The 22,878-nt window shown below is 54.3% G+C and overlaps 2 protein-coding genes across 6 annotated transcripts in view; one reads left to right on the forward strand and one right to left on the reverse strand.

Annotated features, from left to right (window-relative positions):
• Srebf2 (sterol regulatory element binding transcription factor 2) overlaps positions 1–13,182 on the forward strand; it is a 63,023-nt gene extending 49,841 nt beyond the window's left edge. For all 3 annotated transcript variants that reach the window (XM_006980205.4, XM_042264628.2, XM_042264630.2), the window contains exons 13-19: positions 704–821; positions 1,645–1,754; positions 3,873–4,005; positions 5,448–5,616; positions 7,248–7,433; positions 10,990–11,101; positions 11,573–13,182. In XM_006980205.4, the coding sequence (XP_006980267.2) occupies positions 704–821; positions 1,645–1,754; positions 3,873–4,005; positions 5,448–5,616; positions 7,248–7,433; positions 10,990–11,101; positions 11,573–11,793 (1,049 nt within the window). In that variant the 3' untranslated portion in view covers positions 11,794–13,182. The remainder of the gene's footprint in view (positions 1–703; positions 822–1,644; positions 1,755–3,872; positions 4,006–5,447; positions 5,617–7,247; positions 7,434–10,989; positions 11,102–11,572) is intronic.
• Positions 13,183–14,856: 1,674 nt separating this feature from the next.
• Shisa8 (shisa family member 8) lies at positions 14,857–20,279 on the reverse strand. 3 transcript variants are annotated; one of them, XM_015998771.3, is made up of 4 exons: positions 19,374–20,279; positions 16,394–16,527; positions 15,670–15,816; positions 14,857–15,449 (listed from the first exon to the last, which is right to left on the reverse strand). In XM_015998771.3, exons 1-4 carry the CDS (start codon positions 19,895–19,897, stop codon positions 15,055–15,057), a joined length of 1,200 nt encoding a protein of 399 aa, XP_015854257.2. In that variant the 5' UTR covers positions 19,898–20,279; the 3' UTR covers positions 14,857–15,054. The 3 variants fall into 3 exon arrangements, with proteins under 3 accessions (XP_015854257.2, XP_076412521.1, XP_076412520.1); XM_076556406.1 differs by having other exon boundaries at positions 14,857–15,516; XM_076556405.1 differs by lacking the exon at positions 15,670–15,816.
• Between the last annotated feature and the right edge of the window lie 2,599 nt (positions 20,280–22,878).

The following is a 22,878-nucleotide window of genomic DNA, read 5'->3' on the forward strand; positions in this document are numbered from 1 at the left end:
GCCAGTGAAGGGACTTGTCAGCCATTACAAGCTTTGCCGGGCCCCTTATCCAGTCAGCTTAGTCACAGCTAGAGAGAAATAGGGTTCTTTATAGTCAAGAGTGCTGCAGAGCCTACCGCTGTCCTTTCCAGCCTCTAAGATGGGGTAGTGTAGAGATGCACCTGCATGGACACACACACACACCCTAGGGGGCTAAGTCACAATGACACAAAGGCTTGCGCTACCTTGGGGCAGTTTTACAGGGTAATTCTTTTCCTTCCCTCTTTCTTCCTTTTAGACATTTATTTGTTTTGCGTGTGTGTTTAGTAGGGGCACATGCCACAGCATGCATGAGGTCAGAGGACAATTTGTAGGAGCCAGTTCTCTCCTGCTGTGTGGGTTACAGGGTTGAACTCAGGTCATCACCCTTGGTGGTGTGTTCCTTTGCCAACTGAGCCATCTCACCAGCCCCTGAAGGGTAATTCTGGGTTTGGTTGAGAAAGATTTGCTCCCTGTTACAGGCACAGCTGTTTCTAAGGCTCTTTCCATGCCTTTTTCACCATAAAAAGGTCTCTGGTTTATTTGGGTTTTTGGTTTTGGTTTTGGTTTTTTCCCTTACTGTACAAAGACTTCACAGATGTAAACATGTATTCTCTTGCTGAGTACACCCCCAAGTCCAAAGGTGCTCACGAGTAAGACCCATTTAACCCTTCTTTCTCTTCAGCTGACCCCATTGCCCAAGTCCACCAGGCTTTCTGCAAAAACCTACTGGAAAGAGCTGTGGAATCCTTGGTGAAACCTCAGGCCAAGAAGAAGGCAGGCGACCAGGAAGATGAGAGCTGGTAAAGTCCCAGTCCCCTCGGGCAGCTCTCCTAGACCAGTCAGCCAGGAAATGGAATTGGGGGTTATTTCTCAAAAGCAGAGCTCTGATTTAGACCCCACGGTGTCTGTCCTTTTTTTCACCTTTTACATCTCGTCACCAACTGGGGCGGTTGTCAGAGCAGGTTAGAAACTGGATGAATTCGCTTTGCTTTTGGGGACAGAGAGCAGTGAACTGTTGAGAGAGACAGGAGTGAGGTATAGAGAGCTCACCGGGCAGCCCCATCAGGCCAGAGTGCTTGGAAGCCCAGCTCTGCAGTGAGTGTGCTGTTTTTAAATCCTTACATAGTTACCGAACATGAGCTTTCCTTCACAGATTAAGACCCGATGAACAGAAAGGTATCAGCTTACTCACATAAGGTCCTGGTTCTGCACAGAGTGCCCCTGAGGAAGGAGGGAGGGGCAGTTCCACTAGGCAGTAGCAAATATCTGGGGGACTGTGGCATTAGACTCTAGTCTGGGGAAGAGGGGTCAAGGTTGTCTACTGAGGGAAGAAGAGACAGATCCTGCCCTCAGGATAGACTTCCTAGTAGAGGAAGAATATCAGTGCTCTCCTAGAGATGCCTGACAAAGCTTGGCCTATCAAGCTTGTATATGGTATGCATGGGCAGAACTTGGTGAGCTTGGGATCGGGGGAAAGGAGCCACAAAGGGCTATTCAGTCTTAGTGCTGGATCTCTAAGCAGGCAAGCTTAGAGATGTAAGTATGTATGTGAGTGTGTAAGACAATACATTAGTATGTTCTTTCTGTATGTTATACACATGGGACCCTTTCTTTTCTTTTTAGTGAATTTTCCAGCGCCCTAGAGTATTTGAAATTACTTCATTCTTTTGTGGACTCTGTGGGATTTGTGACCCCACCATTCTCCAGCAGTTCTGTGCTCAAGTCAGCCCTTGGTGAGTATCTGTGGGTGGCTCCACAGTCCAGAGAATGTACTCTGTCAGGCCCACCACCCCTGCAGTGTGGATCCAGAATGAGTGAGGAGCATGTCTCAAAGCATCTTCCCTCATCCTGAGTTCGTATCTGTCCTCCAGGCTGCCCGGCCCACAGAGGGCCTGGGCGGGATTCTTTGAGCAGAAAATAATGGAACAGTGAGTGGTGGAGTACCCACTGAAGCCCTGGCTAGGTAGTCCATGTCAGGACCCTTTCCAGATGCACAGGCTGGCACCAGAGTCTGAGTACCTGGAGCTGGTGGGTTTTCACCCTAAGCACAGAAAGCTCTCGGAGCCGGGTGCTAACGCTCGCAGCCGGCAAGGCTCCATCTGTGCCTCTCCCGCTCCGCTCCGCACGGCCTCAGGTGTAGTCTCCTCTGCTGACTACAGACTGAGATGTTGTCTGTTTCTCCCTCTCCACTGCCATCAGAATGACAGCACATCAGCTGCCACTTCTCAGCTTCTACGGCTCCTTGGGGTATGGGTTGCCAAGCTACCCTTGCCCGCTCTTCCTAGGGAGAGAAGGAGCCTGGAAAATCAACTGTGGGAGCGTGGTCTCTACTGACGTCAGCGTTTAGAAGATAGTGTTCTTACTCCTTTTCTGTCACTGGCTGTCTCTCACTGGTTTGTGAAATCTCCGTAGTTTTACAGTTGAGAAACCTGAGGCTCAGAGAAGGAAGACTGGAGCAACAAAAGCACAAAAGGGATGTGCTGCTACATCTCTTGGAAGAGCCCTGTCCCTGGGCCTGTTAGAGCCTTACTTACATTTATACCTAAGAACAAGCCGAGCCAGTTGTGCTGGCGCACGCATTTAGTCCCAGCACTCGGGAGGCAGAGGCAGGCGGATCTCTGTGAGTTCAAGGCCAGCCTAGTCTACAGAGTGAGTTTCAAGACAGCCAAAGCTATGTTCAGAGGCCTTGTCTCAAACAAAACAAAAGAGAAGAATAACAAGCTGGCTGGGAATGGAGCGGTGGCTCAGCCCTTGCTGCTCTCCAGAAGACCCTCGTCGGGTTCTCCTCACCAGTATTAGGCAGGAGATGCAGTGCCAGCTTCTGAACTCTCTGGGTACCTGCACTCATATGCACACACCCACATACACGTAATTTAAAAAGAGAGTAAATGTTTAAAAACAAACAAAACGGGGCTGGAGAGATGGCTCAGCAGTTAAGAGCACTGGCTGTTCTTCCAAAGGTCCTGAGTTCAATTCCCAGCAACCACATGGTGGCGAACAACCATCTGTAATGAGATCTGGTGCCCTCTTCTGGCCTGCATGCATACATGCAGGCAGAACACTGTATACATAAATAAATAAATAAATAAATCTTAAAAAAAAACAAAACAAACAAAAAAAAAAACCTTTCTTTGCCGGGCGGTGGTGGCGCACGCCTTTAATCCCAGCACTTGGGAGGCAGAGGCAGGTGGATCTCTGTGAGTTCGAGGCCAGCCTGGGCTACCAAGTGAGTCCCAGGAAAGGCGCAAAGCTACACAGAGAAACCTTGTCTCGAAAAACCCAAAAAAAAAAAAAAAAAAAAAACAAACAAACAAAACATGAGCATGGCTCACGTCTGTAACCCCAGCACTTGAGACACGGAAGCAGGAGGATTGCCACAAATTCAAAGTCAGCCACATACTGAGATCCTGTCTCAAAAAAGACCTAAAACGGGCCAGACATGACAGCACGTGCCTTTAAATCCTAATACTTCAGAGTCAGAGGCAGACAGATCTCTACGTTTGAGGCTACTCTGGTCTACACAATGAGTCCCAGGATAGCCGGGGCTACAAAGAAAAACCCTGTCTCTGAAAATAAACAAAAATCTAACCTTAAAAAAGAACATTTTTGTTAAACTTCTTTTCAAACTGGTTTCCTAATGATGGAGTATCAAATATGGGATTAATGGGTTAATAGGCATGAACATGTTAAGGTTCTTGATACATATTGTCAGATCATGTAGGCGGGTAACCCAAAGAACCTTTACCCATCACCACAACATAAAGATGACACATGCCATTGAGGCCACAGAGTTCCTCAGACTTGGTTCCCGTGGGTACTAACGGGTGCTTCCTGCGGCTGTTCCCATCCAGGTCCGGATATCATCTGTAGGTGGTGGACATCCGCAATCACTATGGCCATCAGCTGGCTCCAGGGAGATGATGCAGCTGTGCGCTCTCATTTCACTGAAGTAGAACGGGTCCCCAAGGCCCTGGAAGTGACTGAGTGCGTAAGCTCCTCAACTGTTCGTCTACTCCTCTCCAAGGGAATCTTATGTGAGGTAGCAGAAGGGAGCAGGTCCACAGAGCCATGCTGATCTGGGGTTAGAACTCTACAACAGATGGGAGCCGGAGGAAGGGCAGAGGAGCCACAGAGACATGATCTGGGTCGGCACAGCCCTCCCTCTGTGTGTGTTCTGCGTAGCTCTTTGGGCGTCTTAGCAGCTATCCCTGACGCTTAGGCCGCCTCCTCCCTTCTGCTTCCGGGATGCCATGTGATACAGATGAAAAGAGCATCACCCCTGGCAAATTCAGAAGCAGCAGTGGGATGTAGTTTGGCCACTGCAGGGAGTCCTGCAGCTTGTGTGGACTGTATTTCGGTTTCCTTACAGTTTCCACTCCCGTCAGCCTTGTCTGCTCTGCGTGTGTGCGTGCACATCTACTCAGACGTGTGCTTGTCATGGCGCACATAGTGAACTCAGAGACAGCTTACAGAAACGTGTTCTTCCCCTCCGCCTTATGGGTTCGGGGACCAAAAGGCCATCAGGCTTGGTGGCAAGCACCTTTCCGTGCTGAGCCATCTCTCCAGCCCTCAGCCTCTTTTATTGCTAAAGTACCTATAGCATGAAGCATAGCCAGAGACTTTGACGTTCTTTTTGTCTCAACCTTGGAGGTGTCTAACGGTTGGTTAATGATAAACAACCCTACCTGCTGATACCCTGGCTGTTTTTGGTGAGATCTGGGTGTTTGTGGTAAAATTATAAAATGCTATAAGGCAAAAAGTCCACCTGGGGTCCTGTCTTGAAAGCCAAAACACATTTCTTGCCAAATAGAATTCTTCCCAGAGCACAGAAGGGCCACAGAGAGTGGGAGTGAGCAATTTGAGCTGTCCCCGTTTCGTTTAAGTGGCCCTATGCTTACGTCCCCATCCATAAACACCCAGCCCTGTACCCACCCTGCATAGCTGTCCCACCTGAGTGTGTCTGCCTTGACTCACCTAGAGACTGAGGCTCAGTAAGTATGTTATCTAAAGTCGCTTGGCCACTGAGCCGCAGAGCCACAGCAGACAGCAGACAGGCCTCATAGGCATCCCTCCCACCAGTGTTCTCGGCTCCTCTGCTCCTGAGAACGGGTGAGTGGGAACCCTTGCCAACCCAACGCCATCACTTCTCATTCTCTCCCCAATCCAGAGACGTTAGCACCAAATCTGGGTCTCTGGTCACCTCTAGCACCAAGTAAAGGAATACCGAACAGGTAAAGGCTTGACTTGGCTCACAAGCAGTGTTTCCTAACTGAAGCTGGCTACAGGATATCACTATGACATCAATTATAGTGACAGCAGATACTGCAGTGATAGAGGGTGTGACGATCCCAATCTGAGGCTTATGCACCTGTTGGTAACCCAGCTAATATGCTCTCCCCTGCTTTCTCCTCCGGTTCCTGCTCTAGGAGTCCCTTGGTGAAGGCCGTCTTCTATGCCTGTAAAGCCATGCATGCCTCACTCTCTGGGAAAGGAGATGGGCAACAGAATTCCTTCTGTCATTGTGAGAGGGCCAGTGGTCACCTATGGAGCAGTCTCAACGTCAGTGGAGCTACTTCTGATCCTTCACTTAACCATGTGAGTGGGGACCTTAGCCCCTCCAGACAGACAGCACTGGGGTCTGGTCTGTGTGAATGCTCCCACGCCAAGTTTACCTAGCCTGTCGGATTGTCTAAGAGACACAGAAGCCAGAATAGTAGTTCCCTTCCCCAGAATGGGTCCTCCCGGGGCAGGCATACCTTTTGGTTCCTGGGGCAAATGTGTTTGCACCTTCTCCTCTCCTTGGCTCCCTTAATCCCAGATCCTGCTAGCCGGCAGCTTCCTATAAGCCACAGATGAAGTGGCCAGGGCTCTGCATCTCTCCAGGTGGTCTGTGCTACCTCCTGAGACTCTACAGTCCCTCAGGCCTGTGTGGCCCGCTGCACACCTGGCGGGTTGCTGTGGTGCATTGTAGTTGCATTGCATGTTCTGGCCGTACCTGTGCAATGTTCCCACAGTGCATCACAGAGGCCTGCCCTGGCTTCCCACTGTACAGTGACCAACGGTCTCAACACTGGAGGGGACACTGGTTGGAGGGCACTGCTAAAGGCCGAATCCTCCTGGGAGAATGAGGAGGATAGAATGTCACAGCTGGTCCCCTAGGAATGTGTGGTGTAACTCCGGAGAGGAGGGAAGGTCAGAACTAGCTGCTCTCTGGGCTTTAGTCCCAAGTAGCTGGGCTAGACTTTCAAGGTAGTGGTTGTCAGCAGGCATAGGTGCTTTATTGAAATCAGGACAGCATGTCAACCCTACAAGGATAGGTGTTGTGTAGATCACGGGCTAGATGACAAGCCACTGTTGGGCTTCCTTAGGTCTCCCCGTGTATATCTTCACGAGGAAACCATTGTCAGCCACATTGGAGGAACTAGAAAGTTTGTAGTGGCCATCCTTGGAGCTGTGATTCCTAGGTAGCAGTCCAGGGTGGGAGAGCGTGGTCAAAGAGCAAGATCCAGGCCTGGCTACTTTCCCACACCCAAAGATGTTGTTCTGACACCTACAACTTAGAAATGCCAGCTTTGGTAGGAAGTTTCTCATCTGTGTTCCCCTGAGGCTGTCAGCAGCCATAAGATGGTAGCCAAGGGTTAGGGACTTGTGCAGGCATGGGGCAGTCCAGGTCTGGGCAGCATGGTACCCCAAGTCCAGTGCCTACAGGAAAGCAGAAACCACCGAGGTGAGATGAGAAGTGGCCTGCAGGAAATCTCGTGGTCCATTTAGAGCAGCTCTCCTTACTGCTGCACGTGGGCTGTCCTGGTGGGCTGTGGGTACAAGGAGTTGCCTTGTCAGCCGTTGCAGAGTCCACACAGCTCCTGCTGTGCATGCAGAGCGATGTTTTGTAAATGCTCGTGCAGCTGTGCTACCGTGTCCATTTTATAGATGAGGAAATCTATGCCCTGAGACCCACAAGGGCTTTCTCCCTGCCCCTACTCCCTGTGCTGTGTCCCTTTTAGAGCTTTCATTTTCTTCCTTGGGGAACGATGAAACAGACCTCCTACCTCCTGGGGAAAGGATTAGGTTCCCCACAGCTGTCCTTTCAATGCCATCCCCTGGGTTTTGCACTTCAGGCCCTGGCGCTTCTAAGTGTTGGGCTGAGGGAAGGTCTGCAAGGTGCTGGGGTCCTTGCATTAGGCGTAGGCCAATCACCTGTCTCTTCCTTTTGCTTTATCCCCTAGGTGGTCCAGCTGCTCACCTGTGACCTACTACTGTCCCTGAGGACAGCACTCTGGCAAAAGCAGGCAGGTGCCAGCCAGGGTCTGGGTGAGACCTACCATGCATCAGGCACTGAGCTGGCTGGCTTCCAGCGGGACCTGGGCAGCCTGCGCAGGCTGGCCCATAGCTTCCGCCCGGCATACCGCAAGGTGAGGCCTAGCAGGCTGGTGGGATGTGCAGATTAGCATATGTGGGTCCTGGGCCCCAGGTCCCTTCGTAGGCATATATTGTGAAGGTGACTGACTCTCTGAAGTCAACCACGTGACCTGTCAGGCACCTACTGGGACTCAACACTAAGCTGGGTGCCATGTGTTCCTTTGCATATGCCCAGCCCAAAGCCATGTGTCACCAGTCAGGCACGCAAGAGCTTTCAGAGGGCAGAGGAGCAGCTAAGGATCTCCCAGTCCTGGCCACAAGGGAGCCTGACAGTCATAAGTAGTTGTCAGCCTTACCCTAGAGCCACTCTCAAAGCGAAATTCACTGACTCACTTTCTAAGCCACTTGGGAACTGGCTCTGCCGCCTTCTCTCCACAGCACCCCAGCTCCGGCTCTAGGAGCCGAGCTCAGCCTCTGAGGACAGTCGCACAACTGCACTGAACTAGACTCAAGTCACTCCTGTTTATGCTGCCCGTTAGAATGATGCACTGGGCCTTTCGTTTTGTTCAGAGCAGAGTCAGTATATTGCCTAGGCTGGCATTGAACTCCTGGCCTCAAGTAATCCTCCTGTCTTAGTCCGTCTCAGCACCTTGTATAGGGAATTGCAAGCACACACCTCCAAGCTTAGATTGCATTAAACATTTCAAGTTGGGGGACAAGGGGGTGACTAGAACTTGCTGTGTCAACCAGGCTGGCCTTGAACTCAGTGAGATTCATCCAACTCTATCTCCCAAATGCTAGGATTAAATGGTGCACCACCATGCCCAGCTTAACAACGTATTTAAATTTTTTATTTGACACATAATAATTAAACATTTATAGGTTGAATATAGAATACATATTTATTTATTTATTTATTTATTTATTTATTTTTTTTTTTTTTTTTTTTTTTTGGTTTTTTCGAGACAGGGTTTCTCTGTGTAGCTTTGCGCCTTTCCTGGAGCTCACTTGGTAGCCCAGGCTGGCCTCGAACTCACAGCGATCCGCCTGGCTCTGCCTCCCGAGTGCTGGGATTAAAGGCGTGCGCCACCACCGCCCGGCAAGAATACATATTTATTACAAGTTAATCTATACATAATGTGTAATAATCATAGTTGGCATACCCTTCACTTCATTTTTTGTTTTTATTAGATTATATTAATTATACATAATGGTTTTCATGGTGACATTTCTATGCATGTATACATATGGATATAATGTGCTGTCTTCCTGTTCTCTCCTGTCACCCTCCCCTTCTCACTCCCACAGCTCCGGTTCCTCTTCCCGGCTAGTCGCTCTCTGCTCCCATGTTTGTTGTTGTTTTGTATTTTAATGGCCCAGTGAATTTCATCAAGTTTGTTCTTAGGCTCATGGGACCTTAACCAGTGGCTCCACCGCTGACGATAATGTCTCTCCGTCTCCCATCAGTCAGTTATTGCATGTAGATCTCACGAGAGGGCTGAGACCACATGAGCTCCACCTGTTCCATGACAGGAAGTTGTTGAGCCCAATCCTGTGCAGATCTCATGAAAGCAATTTTAGCTTCTGTTCATTGCAGAGTGCAGATCCAGAGTGCACTGGCTGTGTCCTGCCCAGAAGCCAGTGTTCCACAACACTGCCTCACTTCTGCTGGGGAAAAAAATCCCTTATCCTAAGGTCCAGCCTCATGGTGGTACTGACCACTGTGTGCAGCAATCCGTCACAATGGTATAGCAGAAAGATATAGTCCTCAGAGCACCGGACTGGCTGTGGGAAGTGTGCTTGCCTAGAGCGCACAGAGCCCTGCATCAGTCGCCAGCACCACATGAGTCTCAAGTGTGATGATGGCACACACTGAAATCTTAGCACTTAGGAGATAACAGCAGAAGGATCAGGAACCCAAAGTCACCTGAGGCCACATAGTGAGTTCGAAGCCAGCAGGGGCTATATGAGACCTTACCTCAACCAAAAACGAGAGAGAAGTGTACCCCAAAATTTGGGCCGCACTTACCTTATGGAATGCACTCAGGTCAGACCTCTGGTCTGCTCACAGACTGGCTGGCATTGAAGACCTCCTTTAAAATGCCTTCCCTTCCCCACCTCCCCCAAATTCCCTCCCAGCATCTCTGAGGAGCATCATTGGCTACTCAGGCTGGAGCAGGAGTATTGCAAATTCAAGGCCAGCCTACACACCTTAGCAAGACCTCCTCTCAACGTTTAAAAGGCTGAGGATACAGCTCTGTGTGGAGAGCTTGCCAGGCATGTGTAAGGTCCTAGTTCCTATCTCTACTACTGGGGGAAGAAAAACAAGTTAGAGACCTAGACCTGGGCCTCCATCCACCAGTGATTCTGTTTACCTCAACGCTGCTGCTTTAGGCCAGTGATGGCTCAGCAGGGAAAGACGCTTGCTTTCCAGCTTGATGACCTGAGTTCAGTCCTCAGCACCCATATGGTGGGTGGAAGGCGAGAAGCAACTCCCACGGATCATCCTCAGACCTCCATGTGCATAATGTGGCATTTACTCTCCACACTCACATGTTCACACAACAAAAGACATTTTTTTTTTTTTTAGCTGCCATGGTAGGTGGCTCACACCTTTAATCCTAGCACTTGGGGGGGCAGAGGCAGGTGGATCTCTGTGAATTTGAAGCCATCGTGGTGTACAACAGGAGTTCTAGGCCAACCAGGACTATACAGTAAGACCCTGTCTCAGAAACAAAAAAGAGCTACTGACTTATCCCAGGAAACATGTCCCAGGCCCAGCCAACCCACCTACAGCCCAGCCACCTGTGACCAGAGAGCAACGAGTGGCTGAACACAAAATCACAACTTAAGAGCCAGATGTGGTGGTGCATGCATGTAATCCCAGTACTCGGGAGGCAAAGGAAGGTGAATCTCTTAAGTTCAAGGCCAGCCTGGTCTACAGAGTGAGTTCCAGAACAGCCGGGACTACACAGAGAAATGCTAAGAAAAGAAAAAGAAAAAAAACTCTGAACTTATAATGAGATTTCTGTGTATGTGATCTTTTGCCAGTGGGGAGGGAGGGGAAGGGAGGGCTGGCTTTATTGCACAGTTCTTAGGCATGGCCTTGTAGAAGACAGTGTTGGGTTGCAATGTCAAAGGGCCAAACAAGACTGTGAGTCCAGACTCTGTTCCTTTCTGAAGAAATAAGATATTGAACTTGATACCAACCTAGCCGTTGCCCCTCATCCCTCTCTCTCCTCCTTTGTCCTTTTGGCCTACTGGGACACAGCCTTCAAGGACAAGGCTTCACCCTAACTCGCCTTCAAACCCTAGAGAATACCGCAGGGCTTTGTTGCCACCAGGAAAAGCTCCCTCTGGCCTCTGGCTCACCTAGTATTGCTGCTGCCCAGCGGCTGGCCTGTGCTCTTTCCCCATTCCTACGGTTCATCTAGGTTTCTAGCTTGACTTGAGGACAAGGTAGGTTGCTCTCCAGGAGCGAGAAAGGCAGGGTGATATGGAGCAGAGAGAGGGAGGCATCGGGTAGAAGAGGAGGTTGCTCGAGACATAGCCACTAGGATCAGACGGGCCAGAACCCAGGAGTTTGACTGAGGCCCCTGTACCTGCCAGGTGTTCCTGCATGAAGCCACTGTGCGCTTGATGGCCGGAGCCAGCCCCACCCGCACACACCAGTTGCTGGAGCATAGCCTGCGGCGGCGTACCAGTCAAAACAGCAAGCACGGTGAGTGCAGCAGCTCCCTTACCACAGGCCTGGAGGGGCTGGCACTCAGGGAGGAGGGAGGATGGAGCCCTGGCATCTGGCAGAGTGTGCTCTACACACTTGCCTCTCTTGGCTACGTAGTGGAGCTGGCACTTGACTCAGTGGGCAGCAGGGATGGTGTTAGCTGAGTGTCATGAATGGATACCGGCTTAGGAGATCGTCCAGTGCAGAAGCAGGGAGGAGCGGCATGGGTTCACATAGCTCAGCCCACACAGTGGCTGTATGTCAATGGCCCAGTGAATTTCATCATCAAGTTTGTTCAGAGGCTCATGGGACCTCACCAGTGGCTACACCGCCTCCAGGTCCATCTTCTGTCCTGTGAGGAGGACTTGGGAGAGAGCAGAACATACCTCCTCACAGCTGAGGGGTGAGTTCAACAAATGAGGCCACGAAGTCCTTGGGACCAGGCTTACATAAATCTCACTCCCACAGGAGAGGTAGACACCTGGCCCGGCCAGCGAGAGCGAGCTACTGCCATCCTGCTGGCCTGCCGCCACCTTCCACTGTCTTTCCTGTCTTCCCCGGGCCAGCGGGCAGTGCTGCTGGCTGAAGCCGCCCGCACCCTGGAGAAGGTGGGCGACCGGCGTTCCTGCAACGACTGCCAGCAGATGATCGTCAAGCTGGGTGGTGGCACTGCCATCGCTGCCTCCTGACCACGCCCAGGGCCTGGTTCACCTCTTTCCACCTTTGTCTCTGTCTCCCAGGATCCTCCCTCTGTCTCTCAGACTGTCTCCCCATCTGTTTTCCTCCCTCCAAGAGCTGTGAGGATGAAGGCAAGACTGACTTTCTGAGCTGGCACCTGTCAAGGCTTTGGGATCATTCCAGGCCAGTAGCGCCATGGGCAAAGCTCCTTAAGACTGCTGCAGTAAATGCCCATGGCTAAGCCCAGGTGGGCTGAGCAGGAATGGGGTGATCGCCTCCCTTGAAAGCAACATAGGGTGCTGCCGAGCCCCTCCCCAGCCCTCTGGAGACTCTGAGTGCCCCTCTCTGCCTCTTTGGGTTTTTGTTATGTTTTTCTTTTTTTATCATCAGGCTTTCTCTGGGAACTAGGTTTCTGTGCACCAGAGAGCATTTTGGACTTATCTGGCATGCCCCTTTTTATACAGATGTTTTTATATGTGTGTACTTGGGCCTGCCACGATACAGGGCAAAGTTGCTATCTGGATTTCTCCCTGGGCCTGCATTCTCTCCCCTAGGCCTGCCTAAGCCTGGTCATTGCTTTCTCATCATTACAAGGGACAGCCAGGGAAGGAAGGGAGCCCAGCCCTGGGGAGGTGGGTGGGAGGCAGGGGCAGGTCTAGGGATGGATAAAATAATGTTGGCATTGTTTTTTAATTTTTTAAAAAATAAATGGTATCTTATTTAATTGTCCTGTTCCTTCCCACTCTTCCACCCCCTGAGATGGCAGCCTGAGCTCAGGGTAGGCCCAAGGGGCTGGACAGGATGAAGCCACCATTGGGTCTGGGATCCAGGGGTCTTCAGCATGATTTATTTTTTTTTTCCTTTTACCCCCAGCCTACATCCTACCTCCCATAGAGCCTCTTTTTATCCCTAATCCTGTCTGTGTATAGGCCAGGGTGGCCGACACTGGTCCCAAGCCCTCCCCAACAGCAAGCCTCTCTCTTTTCAGGGTAGGCAGCAGGAATCAGGTTATCTTGCCTTGAGATGGGGGAGTCCTAGGAAGAAGAGTGGTCCTGCTTTTCTGGACTGCTTGGCTCAGGGCTTCCTGCGAGACTTGAGAGGAGCCCTCCCTCCTCGTGCTTCTTCAGGCTGGTTGAAGCAGAGAGTAGGTGGGGCGGGCCCTTCCTATGCTTGGACCCCACCTATCCTATCCTCTTTCTCCCGACTGTCACTGTAATTTATGGCCCCACCCATGGGGCAGCCCGGCCCTTGTGTCCTGTGTATATACTGTGCCTTTTCTCCTTGTTGAGGGGTGGGAGGGTGGTTTTTCACTGAACGGGATACACCTATGTCTTCCTTCATTCACCATGTGCTAGACATAGGGTTATTCAATAAACACAGATTGGTACCACCTAACACAAGCTGTGTGAGTCTGTAGTATGACCTCTGCGATGACTTAACCAAATGACTGCCGAACTTGGCCAGCAGTGAGCTAGGGACTAAGAGCAGCCAGGTGGCTGCAGTCCGATGGTCCTTCCTTGTCCACAGGCGTACCTGACACGCTGTAGGGATGGGTGAGGGTCTGGGTAAAAGGGCTGTTATCCAGGTCCCAGCCCCTTGCCTGGCCATTGAGCTGGCTGGCTGGCGGCACGTCTTTGAACTTGAGGTGTCAAGTCACTCCTCCATCAGGTGGGACACTCCTTCGTTTCCACTTACTGGAGGCAGGTCCTAAGCAGCTCACCAGTTGGTGGTCACATACAAGTACGGTTCTGTATTTCCCAGCAGTCACTTTGGTGAACTGCCCCTAGCCTCCACTTGCATGCATGCAGAATGGGATGGCTAATTCCTACCTTTGACCTCAGCACCACAGGCGTACTGCTCGTTTAGAGCGATGTGACACGTGAATTACCAGTGTTCGGTGAGTGCTTTGTGAAGCTGGTCAGAGGTGGGTGGTAAGACCACACGGAGTATTTGGGCCTTGGTAGAGGTAGAGTGGAGGATTCATTCCATCTGAGAATGAGCCCGAGGCTGAACTGTTTGGTGTGTGGCTGTGTCTTGTTCATCTGTGTGCTCATCTGGCCGAGGAACAACCCTGCACCACATGCTAAGGGGCATCAGCAGAGGAGTACCCTGCAGAGGTTAGAGCAGCCAGGTGGGCCAACCAGCACACTCACTTGGCCTCCGCCTAGCCCCGGTGAACACACAAGGCTCTTGAGCAGAAGGGTCACGCTTCAAGACCTTCATCAGCGTGGCAGGTGGCCTGAGTGACCCTGGGCAAGGTACTTAGGTCCGCAAACCTTCATTATCTGCAGACAGCCCCACAGGTCTCTTAGGATTAGAGATGGCAACAAATAGTACCAGTGTGCCAACCCTGGGAACGAACAAACGAAGGGCATATACCTCACCTGGCTGTAGCTAGGGTATCCCCACACACACCAGAACCTGGAACTGAGGGACTTGGGGAAGATGCAAAGAGGCTATGACAGTACCCTGGGCCTCGGCCAGGTACTGGGAGCTTCTGGCAGGAAGGGGGAGAGAGCTGGCAGTGCCAACCAACCCCTTGCAGGGGTGCTGCAGCGGGAGCACCCCAAGGGAGGGGCATTGCCAGGCTTGCATTCCAACATCTCCATCCCCCTAACCCCAGAGCAGCTCCCGGGAGGCTCCTCTCTCCTGAGCACCAGATGTCCATGTGGCCCACACCCATTAGGGGGGTGGCCCTGGGCCAATCTGGCCAAGCAGCCTGCAGGCCAGGAGCCGGCCTGGGGCCAGACTGTGAGGATCAGCCAGGCTGAGCTAACTCAAACCGTTGAGTGAGAGATCAGCTGCGGGTGGGGAGGGGCTAGCCTCCAGGAGAGCACAGACACACATACACACACACACACACACACACACACACACACACACACACACACACACACACACACAGGGGTCCAACAGACCCTCTGCCCTGAACCCAGGCCTTAAGATGACTCAGGCCTACCTGCTCTCTTCTATGACTCCTTCAGCTCTGAGCAACAACGTTTGGCATTCACCCGAGCCACGCTCTCTGGCTTGCACTACGGTCTTGTACAGTCAATGACTGATGATCCCCTTGGGACTGGAACCACATTAGAGGGTTTATTTACACAGGTACGGATAGCCCTACGTTCCCAAGGGCAGAACACCTGGCCCTACCCTTTTGGCCCCTTTAGCCACCGGCTCCAAATGTCCCCAGTCCCGTCTGGATCGAAGCCAGCACTGCCACTCCACGGCCTGGGGCCCAGGACCACGCAGAAGGCTCTAGCAGTTCTGCTTCAGACGGTGACCTCGGCCTTGCTGTTGGTGCTTAGGTGCCGGGGCCCTCTGCCCGCGCTGCTGTAAAAGGTGGCGGGCTGCGCGCTGAAGGCCTCGGGCAGCTTCTCCACGCTGAACTGACGCCGCGGCACGTGGCTGGGCCGCCGGGGCGCAGGGGAGACCTGAGCCACCAAGTGGCCACGGGGAACCGGCCGCGCGGGGCGGCCCGCGGTCCAGGCCGCATAGGGGACCGACGAGACAGGGCCGGCGGGAGGTACGTAACCCGGAGGGGCCCAGGGACAGGCTTCGAGCAGCGCAGGCAAGTCCTCCGGAGGACGCGGGGTCCGCGCAGGGAGGGTCCGCGGAGCCGGCTCGGTAGAGGGAAAGCGCTGATAGAAGTCCTGGGGTGCAGCCTCTGCAGGGGGGGGGGGGGGCAGGGGGCGGGGGAGGGACAGGACGGAGCGGGTCAGGCATCGCAGCACCTGCCCTAGGAGCCGGGGTCAGCTGCTGAGGGAGCTTGATTGGCTGCTTGAGGAACGTCCTGAGCTCTGATTGGCCGAGCCGGCTACCCTTGAGGGCCAGAAGGCTGGATCCCTGCATCCCTGGGGAACTGGCGCCAGCAACATGCACCTCACCTGTGGCCTTGAGGGCTGCTGCTTTGAGAGTGGCGAACTTGGTGTAGTCGGGCTGCAATGTCAGGCTGCCGCCACCCTGCAGCCGGGGGCCGCGCGGGGGGCCCGGGGTAGCAGATCCCAGAGGTGCATTATTGAGGCGTTTCTTGTCTAGAGGGGAGTCGGGGGGTAGAGAAAGAAAGCCGACCTTGCCTACGCCACCACCTCTTCTCAACGCCCTCCCCCACAGCAGCTCCAGGCAGCTTGGAGCATGGATGGCTGTCCGAACGTTCTGGCTTGGCTCACAAAAACATGAACGATGGCCGCAAAGCCCGGAAGGATGCTACCCCCATTGGATGGCTTGCTCGCTAGCAAGGCGCTGCCGAATCCCCACAGAGATGCAAGGGCACTGAACTCCTCCGGAACCCGACATGTAGAAGGTTGGGGGAACCGCCAAGAAGACCAAGAGGGCGGGTTCCAGACCCCACAGGCCAGAGCCTGGGAACCACAGCCCTAGCCAGTATATCCTAAATCTGGAGTCTTTCTCACAGCACCCTTGCCCAAGAGATGGTTCCTCTCCACCAGGGCTTGGTCCAGACCCCAATCACGCTCCTGCACCGGCAACATACAGGGCAGGCAGCCGCTGTCCCACCTCTGCTCCCTAGCCAACCAAGCGACTCTCCCGACTCCCAGCACCTCCTCCACTGACTCCACAGATGGGCCGATGCCCATCCACTAGCCTACTCACCTGTGTTGTTGAGGGGGGAACCCCGAAGAACACCATCACCCATTTGGACCTGGACACAGTTACCCAGGTGTGGGCCCAGAGGTGGAGGCAGGGGTTCCTGGGGGCTCGGCTGCTTGAGAAGTTCTGTCAGTGTCCTGTGGAGAAGGAAAGATACCGAGCGGACTTACACCCCCCCCCCCCCCGCCGCCTCCCCATCAGCCAGATAAGGCTGGCAGGAGCCACCACTGTCTCCTTCGTTTTGTTTTGATTCTCCCCCCCCCCACCCCCGGAGCTGAGGACCGAACCCAGGGCCTTGTGCTTGCTAGGCAAGCGCTCTACCACTGAGCTAAATCCCCAACCCCTTACTTTATTATTTTATGCATATGGTGTTTTGCCTGTAGCACATGCTTGCTTGGTGCCCTCGGAGGCCAGAAGAGGACATCCGATTCTTGGAACTGGGGTCACAGGTGGTCATAAACCAGTGCTTCTCAACCTTCCTCATGCTGCGACCCTCAAATACACTTCCCCATGTTGTGGTGACCCCCCCCCCAACCATTAAATAATTTTTGTTGCTACGAGTCCTCTGAAAGAGTAGCCAGTGCTCTTAACCACTGAGCCATCTCACCAGCCCCCCACGGTCTCACTTTGTATCTCTGGGCAGTTCCTTGAACCTCTCTGGACCCCTCCCTTCCGTCCTTTCTAGTGACTGACCTCAGAGATCTCATTTCCCCTACCAGGCATGACCCGTCAGCCTCACTTGTGGTCCCAAGATGGCCATCTCCCAAAGCAGGTCAGGCAAGTAATGAGGTCATATGGAACGAGGGCCACCTCGTCTTCCTGAGGTTCCTTCCCGAGGTTCACTCCCCGAGGCCCTCCCTGTTGAGGTCCCAGCAAAGCTCTCTGCATCCAGTCCCCTTCTCTTCACCTCCTCCCACACTTTTTTTTTTTTTTCATTTTTTGAGACAGTTTCTCTGTGTAGTTTTGGTGCCTGTCCTGGATCTCTCTCTGTAGACCAGGCTGGTCTCGAACTCACAGAGATCCACCTGGCTCTGCCTCCTGGGTGCTGGGATTAAAGGTGCGTGCCACCACCGCCTGGCTCCTCCCGTACTCTTATTCATTCAGATGCTGCCAGAGTCCCTCCTCCAAGGTCTCCCTTACCTGCACCCTGCAGTGTATGTTTCTGCTGGGCCTGGGACCTAGCTGTCACACAGGCAAGGAAGGCAGACAATGAAGAAAAGAGATTCCCTCTGTGACAGCCCTGCACCCAAAGGCTGTGTGACCTTGGCTAGCTGCCTCCCTGGGTACCCAGCACACCCAGCCCCCACCCAGCTGTGACAGTGTCTGGCTGAGCCTTTCCCATAGGCAGCCCGGCCTTGAGCCCAGCTGCCTGCAGTACCCAGAACCCATGATTCCCTCCTACTCCGTCTGACCCTCCTTCTGGGACTGGGCTATGACTGATTAATGAAGAGGCATAATGGGAGACACCTGAAGCGGCCAAGGATCAGCTGCAGGGTGGCAGGGTCCAAAAGGGTCTGCAGCCTGCCTGAGTGGACACATACCAGGACGAGCACTGATAATCCAGTTCTCCCAAGTAAAGGCGGAATTATTGTGCCTCTGGGCCTTTGCACACACATACTTCCAAAGCCTGCTTCAATCCCCTCCATGCCCTCCGAGAAGCCTCTCCTTAGCCATCTGTATCAGCATGGCAGAATCAAAAAGAAATTTGGGCAGGGGTTCAGAACACACCCGCCTAGGAGCCCAAAGAGGAGAGTCAAGGCACATTCTTATGGGCATATAACCAGATCGGAATTTGCAGACAGGTGTTGCACATGAACAAGCCGGCATGGACTAGCCCAACCACCCCTCCACCCCAATGGGTCTCAGCTCCCATTGCTTCTCTGACCCACTGCTACCTCTGTCCTGCACCAGAGATCCCAAATTCAGGGGCTGAGCCTCGGCAGCATTCAGAACACACACACACACACACACACACACACACACACACACACACACACACACACTAAACACTCATGCTGGCCATTCAGTAGCTAGGGGAGAAATACAGGATCCCATCCCAGTTCTGCCCTCCAGCTGTCTGGAAGGGATGGGCTAAGTGGTCCGGTGGCAACAAGTCTCGTGCTCTGCCCCTGAGACATCCACATCTGGTCCACCAGGTTGGGAGAGGGGGACCTCTCTCTGCTGTCACTCCCGATGGCAGCCTGTTGCACGTGGTGTCAACAGTCTGACCAGGCTGGGACGTGGGTGGTTAGGGAGAGCACACAAGCAGAACACGGGATTTGCTGGGGACATAAGCGGCGGAGGTGGAGAGAGAGCTCCAGGGTCAGGACAGAATCTCAGCATTCCCATCCGGCTGAAAATTCAAAATAAGCTCAAAACTTGAGCCAGCACCTGGCAGATCTCCGAAACACACAGGTCTCTATTTCCTCCAACACTTGAGTCCCATCTGAGCAACCGGAGAGACAGACCTTTGCCTGGGGGCTATTGAGGGGACGCGCGTCTGAAACTCCAAGGAATGAAGGTCAGGTTTGAGTCACACTGGGTTGGAGAAATGGATGGAGGTGGGAGGGAGGGAGGGGAAAGTGGGAGACGCAGCAGGGGAACCGGCCAAGCACCACCCTCTCCCTTCTCTCCGCCCAGGACCACCCTCGATACTGCCCCAGTCCGTGTCCTGCCTGGCCATCGTCCATGCATGCCCCCTCCCCTGGACGCCGAATTTTTGTCTTGCGTAGAAGAGGTTTAGAGCTACAAGGAGAACGACCCAGAGCCCAGGATAGGCAGGGAAGGTCAAGGGGAGAGGATATCAGGTAGCTCCTGCGGGGGCAGGAGAGAGAGATCCAGAAGAAACAAAAGCAAAAAGGGAGAAGAGGCTGCCAAGAAGCCTAGAGTTACAGGGGGGGTCGAGAAGGGTGCAGTTGCAGGGGAATTTGGACCCAGGCGGGGACGGTGAGGGCACGCGCGGCGGGCTGGAGGGCGCGCTCACCTGGTCACCGTGCGCCGAGCGCGCGGGCTGTGCGCTCTCTCCAGGCCCAGGCGTGCCCCGATGCCAATCAGCACGAGTAGCGCGGCGACACCGCACACCGCGTAGACCGCAGTGTGGCTGCGCTCGCGGCCCGGATCGCGCGGGGCGGCTGTGTCACGGGTGCGGGCGGGCGGCCGGCCAGTCTGCACCCAGGCCGGCGTGTCGTAGTTGGAGCAGCGGCTCTGGTCCAGGCGGCGCGGGCCGTCGTGGCAGCAGAAGCGGTAGCCGCACGTGCCGCAGCAGAAGCTGTAGACACCCGAGCTGCAGTTGAAGGGCGGGTCCCACTGGCCCATCACGTCGTAGTAGCCGCGGCAGCGGTCGCCTCCCTCCGGAGCCGCGGTGCCCGAGGCTGCGGGCTCCTGCGCCTCGGGAGCCCCCGCGCGGCCCGACGGCGACCCAGCCAGCAGCAGCGCCAGCCGGAATGCGAGCGGGAGCCCATGCAGGCGCCGGCCACCGCGCTGTCCCCGCGCCCCAGCGCGCTCCATGCAGCCGGCGCCTCCTGCTATTGCGCCCCGCGCATGGCTCGGCGCGCGGCCGCTCTGCCCGGCTCCCCCGCGCCCTCCGGGACCGGTCGCCCGGCTGTCCGCGCTGGCTCCGGGCCGACGCCTCCTGGTCCGTCCGCGGCTCCAGACCCAAGTGAGCTCCGTGTGGAGTGCGCTGGGCTGGACCTCCGGTGGGCGCGCCCTCCTCCGGGGCTCACCTCGGACTGCTCACGGTGGAGCCCGGCGGCGGGTGCTCGCCGGCGCCGTCCCCGGCTCCCTCTGGCCCCGGCGGGCGGGCGGGGCCGGGGTCTTTCGGGGACTGAGCCGGGCGGCGGGTCGCCGGACACCGCTACCTTCCCGCCGCCCGCTCCGCGCTGCCCGCGCTCTGGCTCCGGCTCTGGCGCGGGCTCGGCGCGGGCTCGGAAGGGCGGGAGAGGGAGCGAGGGGAGGAGGGCGGGAGGGAGGCAGAACCGGGGGAGGAGCGCGGCCGCTGCGCCGGGAGGGAGGGCTTCTGTAGGGCCAGCGCTGCGGGCGCGCCCCACCAGGGACCCTCTCCAAGGCCTCCCTCAAATTGTCTGAAATGGACCCTCGAGGGGGCTCATCTTAGGGCTCTGGGGAGTCGGATCTGGCCTTGGATGAGAGGTTCCCTTCTTTTTAAGTAAGGGGACAGAGGCATAGAGATCAAAGCAGCCTGGAATAGGCCAGGAAGGGTCGGCACCATCACCGCATCACCGCCCCCCCCCCCCACGTCCCAACGTTCCTTCCTTCTATCTATTCTGATCGTGTGAATTCCTTCTACAATACAGGACCCCCAGCACAAAAATGGTGAAGAGGCAAACTTGGATCAACCCCTCGCTGGTCTGCCCCAGAGCATGCGCCCTGCTACCAAAACCTAGAGACTTTTGGCTGGGGTCCTGGGATATCCCAGTTCTGGGCACAGCCAGGCCAGAGCCCTCAGTGGTCTGCTCCCCTCCCCAGTCTCTGCCTTAGAAGGCTGACCAAGTCCTGAGGACCAGGTCAGTCGCACTCTCCTGTACGTCCTTGGTCTCCCACTCCCAGGTCCTTTCACAAGCTGAGGGAAAGAATGTCAGGGCAGGACCCAATCTTCGCCCACCCCCTCCAACCCCTGTTGAGTTTTTAAGGGGAATGTGACCCCGATGCTGGGCCTTGCTTCTCCCTGCTTCAGTGGTTACTGGTAAAATCAAAAGGTTTTCCTGGTACCTGCAATGATGAAGCAGTTCTGTAGACTCGGGAGGCTGAAGTGGGTAGACCACTTGGACCCACGACTTTGAACATCCTGGGCTACCCTGTCTCAAAATGCAAACAGAACAAAATAGTGTCACACCGCTCACTGATGAAGCAGGGGTGTTGCTTGAGGCTGAATTGGTCTACATGGTGAGTTCCAGTCTTTACTGGAAAACCCTGCCTCAAGAAAAGAAAGAAGGAAGGAAAGAAAGCTAGCAATTTGGGTTTGGTGGCACATACCTGTAGGTTTAGGAGTTCAAGACCGAGCTGGGCACTGGTGGCACACACCTTTAATCCCAGCACTCGGCTGGCCAGAGGCCTAGGCAGGCAGATCTCTGAGTTTCAAGACAGCCTGGTCTACAGAGTGAGTTCTAGGATAGCCAAGACTACACAGAGAAACCCTGTCTTGAAAAACCAAAACCAAAACAAAACAAGGGAGCCTGAACCATAGGAGACCTTATCTCAAAACCAAAACCAACCAACCAACCAAACAAACAAACAAACAAAACAGTGAAATAAATCAAGACCTTTTCCTGAAGGGCAGGATTCACAATCCATTCCTTCCAGGAGGAAGAGATTATCAGGCCACTTCTCGATGTCCAGATGGGGACACCAGGAGGACAAGGACTAGGTTTCCAATTCACCCCAGTGTCCCTCTGTCCCAGCACAGGCGGGTGCCTGTCAATATCTGCTGAAAGAGTGAGACCCTTGCTTCTAACTCCTGTATGATGAAGAATTCACCCACCCTAGGGGCTTTCCTCCTCCCTTCTCTCCCTCCCTCTTTGGAGCCTGGAATCAGCTTATGAAAATGGCGAGTATAGCGGAGGAAGAGGAAGGATTTACATCTTAAGGAGGATCGCGTCCTTCTGCTGGGAGAGATGAGGGGCTGGCAGGCTATTAGTGGGTTAAAGCAGGAAGGGGGGCGACCACCCGCCCCGTGCCTGTCAGGCCAGCTCCATTTACCCCTAGCTAAAAATGACCAGTCCCCTCCCCATACACATGCACACATACCCATGTGATTTCCAGCCAGACCCCCCTCCCCCCAGCCCCATAAAGACTTTCTACATTGTCATTTAGAAGGTGGGGGGGCAAGATGGGCAGGGACATGACGAGCTTTAATCCCATCGCCAAAAGCGGATCGCACGCACATCACCACCTCTGTTGGGACTGGTTTTTAGTTCGGGTTTTTGTTGCTCTGTTCGTTCGGAACTTAGGAGCTGTGCTTTCTGATGCATCCTTTTTCCTGCTCCCTTCCCTGGCTTTCCTAAAGATGGGGCAAACGCCACCAACTGTGCTGTGTACTTAGGTTCCTGTCACCCTGCCGAGCTGACCTTGGGGCTGCAGGGGCTCTGAGGGTGCTCTCTCTCCAACCCCATTTCTGAGCAGCGCTCTGGGACTGTGCTGTCTTCCTAGGTGGAGTCTGCCCTTGTTCCTCCTCTTCTGGGGCCCTCTCTTAGCCTATTGTGCTGGTGTTTGCTCAGCGCTTGACCTCATATTGACTCCTCAGGACCAGCAAATACCTGTAGTGTAGAGCGATTCTGTCGGGCCAGCAAAGGAACTGATTCCAGTTCCCCATCCTACACAGGGACCGATGTCCAAACCTCACCCCATCCCCAGCTCTCTCCCCAATCTTAGCCCGACTCTATGGATTCTATGGTCAGTCAACAACCGCAAAGGCCATCAACTACAAGGTCTGTGCCAAACACTCAATGCCTGTCTGTATGGACACGTGCTCTTGG

Source organism: Peromyscus maniculatus, chromosome 20, assembly GCF_049852395.1.
Source record: "Peromyscus maniculatus bairdii isolate BWxNUB_F1_BW_parent chromosome 20, HU_Pman_BW_mat_3.1, whole genome shotgun sequence".
In the NCBI taxonomy this organism is placed as follows: domain Eukaryota; kingdom Metazoa; phylum Chordata; class Mammalia; order Rodentia; family Cricetidae; genus Peromyscus; species Peromyscus maniculatus.

Bases quoted from the DNA above. Each gene is read 5' to 3' on its own strand.
- Shisa8 (XM_076556406.1), bottom strand. From the start codon at position 19,897: ATGGAGCGCGCTGGGGCGCGGGGACAGCGCGGTGGCCGGCGCCTGCAT. The intron at 15,817-16,393 runs GTGAGTAGGCTA...ACTCCCCTCTAG, and splicing joins TTCCCCCCTCAACAACACAG to ACAAGAAACGCCTCAATAAT. The intron at 15,517-15,669 runs GTGAGGTGCATG...CTCCTAGGGCAG, and splicing joins AGCAGCCCTCAAGGCCACAG to GTGCTGCGATGCCTGACCCG.